General features: G+C 38.7%; 1 protein-coding gene across 1 annotated transcript in view; it reads left to right on the top strand.

Moving 5' to 3' along the window:
• LOC104152281 (E3 ubiquitin-protein ligase KCMF1) overlaps window positions 1-11,662 on the top strand; it is a gene marked incomplete at its 5' end in the record, with an annotated part of 49,729 nt that extends 38,067 nt beyond the window's left edge. The window contains 4 exon segments of the mRNA XM_068927861.1: window positions 4,505-4,606; window positions 5,787-5,961; window positions 8,621-8,903; window positions 11,029-11,662. Coding sequence (XP_068783962.1) covers window positions 4,505-4,606; window positions 5,787-5,961; window positions 8,621-8,903; window positions 11,029-11,290 — 822 coding nt within the window.
• Window positions 11,663-12,800: the final 1,138 nt, after the last annotated feature.

Genomic DNA, 12,800 nt, shown 5'->3' with positions numbered 1-12,800 from the left:
TTGTCCAGTTACAGTCATTTTACATTTCTTGGGTTCCTAGAAAAATGTGAATGCTTGAAGCGAATGACTCATTCATTGTAAAAAAATACTCATGCATTGTAAAAAAAAAAAAAAAAAAAAAAAAAAAAAAAAAGACTCATGACTTCCGAGTTCTCTGTTCTGGTCCTCTTCGGTTCTTTTTAACTTTCAAGGAATTCTGTGGAAGAAAAAGAACCTTTCCTCCTAGAGGCTGCTAAGGATCTCATGTGAAAGAGTGATAGGGGAGGTAGTTTGCCCACCTTCTTGAGACTCAAATGTATTCTGATCTCTCCTAACAACATAGGGAAGCAAACTGTATCAGTTCATATCAGTTGCACTGTAGAATCATAACTCATCTTAGTGACGCACTACAAGTTTTGTCATCTTGGCTTCTCTAACTTTGCAAGTTTTAAACATAGTGTCAGCCGTTGACAGTTCCACATTGGATGACTCTGTGGTGGCTTGGAGCTGTAATTCTACTTTGTACCACTTGGTGTCAGTGATATGTTCCAGACACAGAACGTTAAGATTCTGTGTTATTAAATTTGACATATTCTTGTTTCTACTATGACTTCCAGAATTCAGTTCATAAAGCCTAAACTTGTCATTTCAAACACCTGCTACTCCTGAGTAGAAACTCAGAAATCAGAAACTGATTTCTGAGTTGTGTGAGAAAACACATCTTTCCTGTTTTATTGTGGGTCAGTCTTCAGTATTATCATACCTACATCTTTATTCCAAACTCATGATAAAAGACAGTATCTTAATCCTTGAATATGTTTGTATGTGCTTGTGCCGTGTTTAATCTAGCTTTTGCACTAAGTGTTTAGTGTGAATACACATACAAGTGGGTGGTGGAGTCTTACTGTAGCTAGTAAAAGGCTGTGTAACGTTACTGAAGAATCCATATTTTCCTCTAAATCTTTGTGGCCCTAGGCTTTAAAGCAGTTATTTCTGTTTAGATACGTTCGTCCTTATAGTGGCTCTAGATATTTAAAGATGTTTTTATTTGCTAGTTTTAAACCAGGCTTGCACGGATGGAATTATATATATATATTTTTTGGGGGGGGGAGGGCCTTGGTTATTTTTCATCTTTTTTAACAGTAAATCACTGTTGCTCAACAGAAAAAAAAAATGCCCTCTTCAGATACTTTTACTATTATTTTTAACAAACAAGGATTGAATTCTGTCATTTTTGCACTCGGAGTAGCACAGGTGAGAAGGCAAAACTGACAGTTTTCTTGGATATGTGGCATTGTTACATAGATGACAATGTTTGATATCTGTAGGGGGGACAGTTTAATATTACCTTAAAGGTAATTGCTTAATTGTAGATACTTTAATCGAAAAGTTATGGAGATATTTATGGAAGCAATCGTAAATTGCATGATTATTTAAAGTCTTCAGTGTTACCCACTCTAAAAAGTAAAAACCGTATGATTTAGATGGGAACTAAAACTTCAGTGATTATCAGCCTTTCTTCTCCAATAAATGGCCAATGGTAATAGTCAGGAGTACAGTGCAAGTGCAGAAGAGTATGGTTGTCATTGTGATGATCGTTACTGTTGCTGTTGAATTTCAGTGAAGTGGACTGATGAATAAAATGCAGGATTCAAGTAGAAGTCTACTAGCATTCATTGCAAATCTAAAAATACTAGGAAACTTCTTAAATGTCATATCTGAATCATGCTTTAGAGTAAAGGCACAATTTTTCTGCTATTACATTACATTTAGCAAATTTCTCTCGTGTTCAGCAAGGCAGTAACTAGACTCCTTATGCGTGAGCTGTAAGAACCAGGTTGTTGACATGTGAAGGCCGATGAGAACTTTTCTTGCAGTAATGAAATAGAGGAGACAAAGTAAATGGTTCCTGTTTCATTCTTGAAGGTTACAGTAATTCCTGTTAAGTGCAAGTAACGTGCTTTCTGTAAGCTCAAAATAATTATATACCTGGTATATAAATAGGGAGGTAATGGTAATATGAGAACACTTCTGGAAACAGGCAGGTATACTGTCAGAGCTGCAGCCTAATTGACCTGGAACTTTGAAATCCAAATGATTATTACAAAATAATATGATTTGTTAACACAAAAGATGGTAACTTTCAGGAGAAACTTCTTGATACTGGTTTGCTCTGATCTGTGTCACTTACTGAGGCACGTTATATTAACAGTGATTTTTGGCGATGCCCTGCCTGATCAGTGATGCTCCGGTCTTTGTAATGACTCGTGGGCACTTTGCCAATGCAAATGCTTCGAGAAATTCTTTTTTGTGTATAACAATGCTCTACTAACTTTTCCTAATGAAAAAGCGCTTGAATTCTGTGCCTGCGAGAGAATTAGGGTTAGGACCCTAATTTTCCCCTTACTCTTCCTTTTAACTTTTTCTAGATGATATTTTTCTAAAGACTGTCTCTTCTCTTTTCAGGGAAATACGGGCTGTTCATAATTCCATTGTTCTGTTAAATTGGGTAGACCTTTCTCTTGCTTTGTTACTTTCCAAAACATGTTGTTTTTTCCATGATGTGATTCTGCTTACTCGGTGAAAAAAGGGGGAGAGGGTGCTTTCTTGATTGAAAATTAAGCTGCTTGTAAGAAAGATCATGGACTCTATATTCATCTATCCTATATATGTACGTTCCTATCTCCCTACTGAGTAGCTGTATGATATATTGACATAATTGGATATTTATTACAACCAAATTGTTGGGGAAGGTCATTGTTACTCTCCTCTTCAGAAGAGGAGAGAAAAGTTGTTCTTGTTTCCCCTCTTAATTATGGTGCAGTGGATTTGAGGTGAGAATTACTTTTAGAGATAATTTGCTTGATAGCAAAAGCAGCGCCTAAAAGTGAAAATTTCATAGGAGAAAAATATATTTCAAAACCATGGATTTAAAATCCCAGTTCTTCATGTAGCATTTAATCTTTTTCCATTCTTGATTTTGCTCTGAAATTGCATGATTTTTGGCAGGTACATGTGCCAGAGCGGTTATAAAAGGTAACCTGCAAAGGTGAAAATATTGTCCTTAGTTCTGCTTATATATCGCAAAGGGGTTTCAAAGGTTACGTTTGGTGGAGTTTCTAGTTTGGGGGCGCAGGAAAGGGTCGTATGCCTCTTTTCTCATGAAATTCTGGTCTTCCTTAAACGCTTGGGTTCTGTTCCTGTAAGGCTTTTCTCTGGCATTTGAAATTGGTAGCTCTGCAGTTGACCCACTGCATTACTGGTAGCTGTGTTCTCCCTCGTGCCATAATAAAATGTCTTTGCTCTACAGTGTCTGCTTGGTATCGCCTCTGTAGCGATGGGAAGACTGGGAAGAGTAGCTGTAGCAAGAAGTTTTTAAAATGCCTTTCTCTTCAGAGCTGATTTCTTAAAATTAAACTGGCATTAAGGATGTAGCAGCACTCTCAAAGTCAGATGAGCCTGTGCAATAAGTGTATTCAAAGACATTCTCCTCCTCAGCTCCGAAAGAGGAAGACAGATGTGTGTGCTGTCACACGTGTGTCCTTAATACCCAACAGCATTTGAAGTCTCCTGTGAACAACTTGAGTATGTGCACGAAGAGCAGCAGGAGCCTGAGCTTTGTATTACAGCGAGGGCTGCTCCACAAAGACGAGACCACTGGAATATGAGAAGCAAAGAGAGAAACGTATAGATGGCAGTTGTATTTAACTGTCTAAGTGCTGTTAGTAGTGAACACTTAACATTTGCAAGGAAAAAACATTTTATGTGGAACGAATTTTTTTTCTTCTTTTTGATCTGTGATGTGTAGTAAAAATCAGCCTGTAAAGCTTCTTTAAAAAAAAAAAAAAAAAAAAAAGACCTGCTCTTCAAGCAGATATTCAAAGTCATTCAGAAAAAATAAGAGACCAATGACACTTGTAATGGCACTGGTCTGCTTCGGTTAGTTAATGTGTGTATTGGAGTGAAAAAAAAAAAAAAACCACACACACACCACACACACAGACACATGCACACACTGATGTGCCTTCTCCCAAAATACTGTTGGGTCGGGATAAGGAGATCGGCCCTTCTCTTTCAAACCTGTGATTAGATGCTACCTAGTTGGGTGGCTTATTTAGATACTTCGACAGATACTCACGTCTGGTCTCGTTCTGCCTCCTGCAGTTCCTCTGCCAGTATAAATGAGAAGTTCTTTATGGATTCAAAGAGCAGTGACTAAAGTCAGTATTGTCACAGGAAGGGGCAAGCGGGCACATAGCAATCCTATGTAATCAAACCCTACTGGCCACAGTTGGCATGCAAAGATTAATTTTCAAGACGTTGCACATTGGATTTAAAAGTTCTACTTCTGGTTTTTAATAGTAGCACTACAATCATAAAGGAAAAGATGTTGAAATACTTGTAATGTGATTTTTAAAGTATAAGCATCAGTGTCAAGTGCTTGACTCAGTGATGTGTGTTCTGCATTTTGTTTAAAGTTGATAAAGTTGGTTTTTTTTTTTTTTTTCTAACTTTGTCATTTCAGATTTGTCCAATATGTGCAGCATTACCTGGAGGGGATCCTAATCATGTCACAGATGACTTTGCAGCTCATCTTACACTGGAACACAGAGCTCCTAGAGATTTAATATCCTTTCCAAAGTTGAGCAAAAGGGGGTAGGCTGATCAATCTAATAGGTGCAACTACTTCTTTTGATTTTATAGTCAAGTATTCCCATCTCTGGTGTTCCTGTGATATAGTTACTTGAGATCTGTATGTCAAAATTAAAAGGTTAATTTTCTAGTTAAAAATACACATATCCTATTGTGAATAGACTGTAGGTATACTTGACAGTGTTGATTCTCTGATAGCAGAAGCATATAAAGAAGTTTCTGACATGATGTCTTTTCTACCTGTGCTACAGTTTATCTTCCCTGGTCATTAGTTCTGATGCTATTTTGTGTACCTGAAATCCAGATTCAGTAGTATTCAGTAAGTGATTATGTGACCAGAAGTGGATGATTTTTAAATTTCTTGTTTAAAGCCTAGTTGTGTTTTTCTCTAACAGAAGTCACATCCGTAACTGCTAGGTAGCCACACAGCGAAGGTCAAACTGTGGGTCTCCGGCACTGGCCTAACAACTTGAGTGAAGTCAGCTCTCTAGGCCGGGATGAGCACTTAGTTGTCACATATGGCTGCACATACTTGTTGTTATGAGTGCTGTGCAGTCATTGCAAGACATGTCCTTTTACCTAGAAACTGTGGGCAGCTCATTAAGGCCCGGTTTCTTTCTTTAGCAGGAAAACCTTTGAAATGTATTTAACGTGGCTTTTTAGCCTCAGTCATACAAACAGTTCCAGCTTGGCTATACTCAGCATAATCTGTATGTAGCAATTTATGGCTTACAAAGGCTTTTCTTACTCCAGCATACCTGGTAAGACTTCTGTGCGTTCTTTCTTTTATGCTGCTGTAAATAAACTCCCTATAGCTCAGTAATAAACTTGGCTGAACATACATTGTCAGAAGTTTCTAATTAACTGGTAGAAAACTTTGATATAGAAAATAAGAAATCCATCTTGATATTTCTTAGACATAGTAAAAAGCTGGAGAAAGATTAGGAGTTTGGTGCACTCAGCACTGGGTGTCGTGAGTTCATATCTGTAAGTCTGATTGGCAACTGTAGCTGCAGTGCACGCTAGCTTCACTGTAAAATTTGCATCACTTCACTGAATGAAAGAGTAGGAGGAGGTCATGTTAATATTTTGCATAGCAAGAGCTCTTGCCGTTTAATACCCATCACTAATTGTTTTCTTAACTTTGTGGTTATGATGAATCCAGTGGTGTTCGGCATGTACGTAGAATGTTTCACCCAGGCCGGGGGCTGGGAGGCCCCCGCGCGCGTAGATCAAACATGCACTTTACTAGCAGTTCCACTGGCGGGCTTTCATCTTCTCAGAGTTCATATTCTCCAAGCAATAGAGAAGCCATGGATCCTATAGCTGGTAAGAGTTGTAACCACAGGTTTTACCCCAGCGTCTTTCTTGTATAGGCTTTTAGATGTAAAATTGAAGCTACTAACGATTGCCTTGCTTTTCTGTGTTCTGAAACTGCATTTATAACGTGCTCCACAGTGCAAGTGTAATCGATGGATGGTTACTGATGAGCTGTGCGCTTCACTTGGGTTGTCCGCAGGGCCTGTGCCTTGAACTTCTGAGCCTGAAGTCGCTACCTCTTCAGCTTGCGCTTTTAGTTCTAGCAAATATAAGGCTTACTCCCACGGCTAATCTGTCCACAGATAGTATGTGTTTTTACCCATATTTGTTTTTAACTTCCATGATGTACATTGGCATGGCTCATCTTAATTTGCCAAGTGTGTGAAGGTGTTTACGGAAGAGATTATGAATTTCAGTTTCTTGGAGCACAGACTCGCAATTCCTGAACGGTGGGTGTACAGTTCATGAAGATGAAATCAGCTGAATCTGAGTGTTATTAACGGGCATATAGAATATGCTCAGTTTATGTTCAGAATGCAGTTGTAATGCCAGACTTGCTCGTTTCAGAGGTTTTTTAAATTTGGTTGTAAACGTATTGTTACAAGCATTTCTAGCATATTGTGGTCAAGTTTAGGAGAACTGCGAAGGGAAGAAGGGAGTCTCCTTTTCAACCCCATACGATCACAAAGATGCGCTTTTAGGGTTTCCAGGTATGACTTGTTTAGTGTCTGTTTAGTGTTGATATGAAAATAACTTTTTACAGAAAAAAAATTGAGAAAGAAGACTATTCTAAGGACAAAATTTCTCCTGATGGAAAGTCTTAACATTTTTGTTTTGTCTTTCACCATGCCAGCACAAATACCAGGGAAACTTCAGAACTTCCTGTTGTTCTCCACCTTTGCTTCAGATGCTGAGGCACATAAATGCTTAAACTGGAACTTGATATTGTTAGGGTATGACTTCTTGAGAGGTAGTCAGCCAGCCTAATAAGGCTTTGTCCCTAAAGGGAGCTGCGACTCCACTACCTTTCCTATTTCTTAGTCTCGGTCCCCTTGCCATTTTTGCTGGCTCTGGTGTTCTGCTGGACCTCTGTGACCTATGTAACGCATTAAATTAGCTGTGGAAACTATCACTACAAGACAGGAAAACAAATGAGTTACATGAGGTCACAGGAGGGTCTGAAAAGTAGTCGAGCTTGTTCGAGAAGGAAGGATGTTTGCATAGCCTGGAGTGCCAGACCTCCTCTTTTTGTTACAACCGCTGTTACATCAGCTCAGTTAAATGCAAAGCGACTGCTCTGGTTCGTTTTCTGCCTCACAAGGCCTTCCCATTTAGGGATGTCAAACGTGCAACAAAACAACGTTCTTTTCGGTCTTTTCTGTTGCGGTGGAAGTTGCGTTTAAGCCTTCCGTTCAGTTTGGGTGTCCGTATCATGCCAAGCCTCTGTCTCAAGCTCACAGCTGCTTCTCAAACATTGTTTAGCTCTACTCAAAGCTGTAACTTCCAGTAAGAATAAATGCAGCTACGTCTTGCCTGGCAGTTTTATGTCTTTCCTTTAACTGGAGTGGTAAATGGTGAAGACCATCTGAGGTTGCAGTTGTTATTTAAAATAATTTTTGTAGCATGTGTAGTCGCACTTTTCTCCCTGAGGGGTTGTTCAGTAATTAAAATGAAACAAAAAGGTATTTAATCGTGATAAGGTTGTCTCTGCTGATAAAAGTGACTGTCTAAAAGTTACTGACACAAAATTACTGCACTTTGCTTTATTCCTGCAATGAAAATCATATTTAAAAGGATTATGTTTTGTTACGTCAGGATGATTTTCTGTCTCTTTCACTGTAATAGCTTTGTAAAAAGAGGGGAGGGGAGAGGAGAGGAACAGCATCATCCCCTGCTTCCTCAGTCCTTCTTGAGTCAAAGTACCACCTCCACGCACCTTCGGAGTGTAGAAGAGATTCTGCAGTAATGTGCTGAACAGTAATTTACTGCTAATATGTATTTTGAAAAACTTTTTTTAATGGTAAGATCTTCTCTATGCTTCTGGCAGAAGTAGAAATTCATACAATAAAAATGTTTTGCAACAACAGCTTCCATGTCAGGCAATACTTGAAAATCTTTCCTTAACTGAAGGAAGAAAGCATTCAGTCAAGATAACTCAAATAACTGATTTACAAGAAAAAAACGTGATTAACTGAATATTTCTCTTCTCCACAGCGCAGCTTCCCTCGGGAATTATTGGCCAGGTGAAGCCTGTGTATTGGAGGCCCATTTGTTGAGAAGAAAATAAAATCCCTAACCAAAGCCTAACTGAAGTGGCTTCTTAATTGCTATTTTGACTTGAAGTAACATTTTAGAGAATTGCTGCAGACGACTTGACTTACAGAGCATTCCTTATAGATTGTCTCCCTTATTGTTTAGAAGGCTTTAAACTTTGACTTATTTAGAGTAAATCTGTGCACAAATGAATCTCAGTCTTCCTTACCCTATGAGATGGAAAACGCCGGGCCTTTTTTTTTCCAAGGGCATCGTGAACTCTCCAGCATTATTTGTTCTTTGGTTTCACTGGTGAAAAAAGTAATTGATACACTGAAGTTCAGGATGTATTTGTTCTGTTGTGCAATATTTGTTTAAGATATTTCAGCACAGAAAATTTTCTCTTCTCTGGCAGAGCTTTTATCTCAGTTATCAGGCGTGAGGCGTTCTGCAGGAGGACAGCTCAATTCCTCTGGCCCTTCTGCTTCTCAGTTACAGCAGCTGCAGATGCAACTGCAGTTGGAGCGACAACATGCACAGGCAGCAAGACAACAACTGGAGACTGCACGCAATGCAACTAGACGCACCAACACGAGCAGTGTCACCACCACTATTACACAATCTACAACAACAACCAACACATCTAACACAGAAAACAGTCAGCAGACTATCCAGAATTCCCAGTTTCTTCTTACAAGGTAACTTGTTCTATAGATTTGCTTTTATTTCTCTTACCGTTTCTGTTTTCTTCAGTCCCGATAGAGAGTTTAGTGAAACTGTCATATGTTTGCCCTAGTAAACTGAAGTAGGGTCCTTTGTTGTGAGTAAGTATGTCCCAGGATTAGTAGGCTAATAAATCATCAGAATATATAGATGCTAAGATCAGTAGCTGTCCGAGATTATGTAACTAATAAACTGAAATCTAAAGGAAGACTACGTAACTCTTTGAATTAATGTGGCACCACTAAAAGCAATAAGCTTCATCCACTGAATCATTCTTAAACTTATTTATTCCATCAAACATGCTTAAAGATGTGGTGGTAGCCTGCTTTACTGCCATATTCAAAATATCAGAGTAAATGTCACATCTTTTGTGGATTGTATTCATAAGAAATGTGATGTTTGGGAGCTTTCCAGTTGTTTTTACATACAGGTAGGTGTTTTTATATAAAATCATAACAAGTTCACCCGTTTCCTCACATTGTCAGGCAGAAAACCAAGAATTTAATATCCAAGCTGGCCTGAGCAGAATTCTTCTGCTTTCAGAAAGCCAACTCCAAGAGTTGGCTGCAGGAATATTCAGTGGTGTTCTAGTGTGTGCAAAACGAGCAGCAGTTGCACAAGCACATACACACAATATATATATATAAAATTATATATATATATATATATATGTAATTTTTTTTACATGTCTAGGGATGTGTTTAAAGGCTTAGACTGGAATGTGAATTAGTTGTTTTCTGCAGACCCTGAAAAGGAAGCTAGTCTTACTATTTGAATTTTGGCTCTATAAACTGCTTCTGGTTCCAGGCGGGGGACTTCTGCCAGATCCCTGATCAAGTCTGGAGTTAAAATATACTGTGCTTTTGTTTGCATTTGTAACATCTCCTTTTCAACCCTACTGTGTGTCTGCTCCTAGGCAATGGGTAAATATTATTACCTGCTTCTCTATTTCAAGAGGAACAAAAGGAGTGTTACTTAACTAACTGTGCTCATTTCCCCTACTGCTCCCAACAAAACCAGGGCATTTACAGTAATGCAAGCATATAAATTTGAGCCATAATGTGGAATGAGAACTCAGAAGGCAGTATTGTTTAATAGGAAATGAATCTTTAATAAAAGCTGAAGGTTGAATAAGCATTTCTATATTGAATATTTTAGAGAATGAATAACAAAGCAAATAAAGGATGCCATTAATAAGCAGTATACATAGCTGTTGTAGAAACTATAATCAGATCACAGGGTTGTTTTATAGAGGAGTCACCACTCTGTCGCTCTGGTTCTTTTATCAAATTCGGAGTTTTGACCTTCTGAAATCAAAAGGTTTCCCACATGACCCTTCCCCCGTACCCTAAAACATGCCCTTTTTTTTTTTTTTTTTTCCCTATTTCATGCTGAGAAAGAGCAGGGCCATTTTAGCAGTTCCTATACCGAGAAACTCGGCTTTGGTTCAACCTTTTGATGTCACGTCGTGTTTGATGTTTTTTAATCTAAATTCAAAATAATACTATGTGACATCTCTCCGTCAGAAACTTATTTTTGAGAAATTTAATTGAAGTATCTGGAAATGTCACACAGCCACTGTCTTTTAGAGGTAGGCTACAGTAGGAGTGAGCAATTTCCTTATTAGTAGAGGCACTGTCCCCTAAGAGAAGTGGCGGAGTGAATGGTGTATTGTGCTTTGGGGATCCGTGTAGGAACGATGTGTGTAGGAACGTGTTTTGTGCTGCGTGTGAAGTTAGGAGCTGACCTGGAGACAAAACAGGCACCTAATGGGGGTCCGGGGAATCCCGGTACCTCCCCTAAAAGACTTCTTTGAATAGCAGGAAACTTCATGAATAGCTTTGTGTTTTCCTTTAGCCTTGGATTCACTGCTGTGAAGGCTGTCGTAGCAACTAGGGCAGAAGGTCTGCTAAATGTGTGTTTGTTGTGCTGGGGTGTCAGGTGTTGTCAGATCTGTGCCTGTCCAGTGACGAGCAGCAGTATCCAGGCTCTTCCTGGAGGAACAGTTTGCGAGGGCCTTTCAGCACGTGTCAGTAGTGTCATCAGTGAACTGGGCTTTCACCAACTGCCTGTCTTGTCTCTTTCCTTGCTGCTGTGCAGGTTGAATGATCCTAAGATGTCAGAAGCAGAGCGTCAGTCAATGGAAAGTGAACGGGCAGACTGCAGCCTGTTTGTTCAAGAGCTTCTACTGTCCACTTTGATGCGGGAAGAAAGTTCCTCCTCAGATGAGGATGAGCGGGGGGAGATTGCCGATTTTGGTGCTATGGGCTGTGTAGATATTATGCCTCTAGATGTTGCTTTAGAAAACCTAAATTTAAAAGAGAGTAATAAAGGAAACGAGCCTCCTCCACCTCCTCTTTGATGACATCCCACTTCGCAGACAATGTCCTCTGTGCTGTATTTGCCAATGAAAGTGGACAACAACTATCTTGGGTTTGTTTTGGTGATTGTAATTTCAGGTCTGTCACTCTTGTTACATTGTGTACATTCAAAAGAAAGAGAGAAAAGATATATATGATAATCATTTCCACTTAACTAATTTTTACTTCTAGCAGGCAAATGTAGGTTGCAGTGCGGAGCAGAAAGCTCTGTGTCCTGTACCTTGACATGCGAAAGGCTCTCCTAATACTCCACATTCAAACTGAAGAGGAAAAAAATGAAAAATCTCTAATGAAGCTGCTGTGTGTATTTATGAATATTAATGAATAAAAACTGCTTGGATGGTTTACCTTAACTACTGCATGACGTTTTTTGCAGCGTGCATGAGTTTTAGTGACCTTGTCATTTAAAAATTAAATACAAGGAGTAAAACTATAAAACCCAAAGCTTTCCCATTATTCAAAGGTTACATGACAAAAAAGTTAGCGCTCACTAGCAGTGTGTGGCCACGAAGTAGCTTTTGAATAATATGTGACTGAACGACATCTTCATGTGCTGTTCCTGCACATAATGGAAACTCTGCAGTGGGATATATTGTCGCTACCAGGGTGTGGCGTTTTGCTGTGTGTGACCATTATGTTGCCGTTAGTCATCACGTCCATGTGGAGCTGAACTTCATTTTATGCATCTGTAGGAGACACAACAGTAAGGCCACTGCTGGAATCTACTGCAAAGGGCTTTTGTGTGCCCTGAAATCAAATGTTGTTCACTTTTGTTTAAAGTTTTCCTTTCTGTGGTTGTTAAAATTTTTTAATTGTTAACATGTTTTATTCAGGTGTAGATGATTCATATATTCACTGTTTAAAAAAAAAAAAAAGTTAACCTGGATTATGTTGTCTCAGTTTAAAAAAACTTTCACAGTCTCGATCATATTTTGAGTTATTTATGTGTTTGCTTCATAGTTTGCAGAGACCTATCAGTATCAGGAGAGCTTGAGGATTTGGCTTCCCAGATTGTCAGTATATTACAATTGAATTCTTAATGCTAACTTTAGCACCTTTTATTTATTGTTTCTTTTTTGTTGTTGTTCTGGCATAAGAAAGTTTAAAAGCCTTTTAGTTGAATCATGCCACCTACATGCCTATACTGTTAATCCTACATGTTTCAAAAAAAAAAAAAAAAAGTAAAGTGTTTGTGCATCAACTTTCAGAGTAACCCCAAGGCAAGGACAGAAGGGGTTTGTGTGCTTTGTGTTTGTTTTTTTTTTTTTTTTTCATTTTTCTGTTTTTTGGAGGGACGTTTTTTGTTTTTTGGAATATAAAGTTAGATTATAAAAACAAAAGTGCACACAGCTTCTGGTGAAATTTAAACTAGGCTTATACCATAATGGTGTCTTTCCAGGTTTTTCTCACTTCACCCCCCTCTCTTTCTCTGTATTCTTCCATCTCTGCAGCATTGCAAGCATTTTAGAATAAAATTACAGACTTGAACAC

Source organism: Struthio camelus, chromosome Z (genome assembly GCF_040807025.1).
Source record: "Struthio camelus isolate bStrCam1 chromosome Z, bStrCam1.hap1, whole genome shotgun sequence".
NCBI classification, from domain to species: Eukaryota; Metazoa; Chordata; class Aves; order Struthioniformes; family Struthionidae; genus Struthio; species Struthio camelus.
This window is presented reverse-complemented; position numbering and strand designations above follow the sequence as displayed.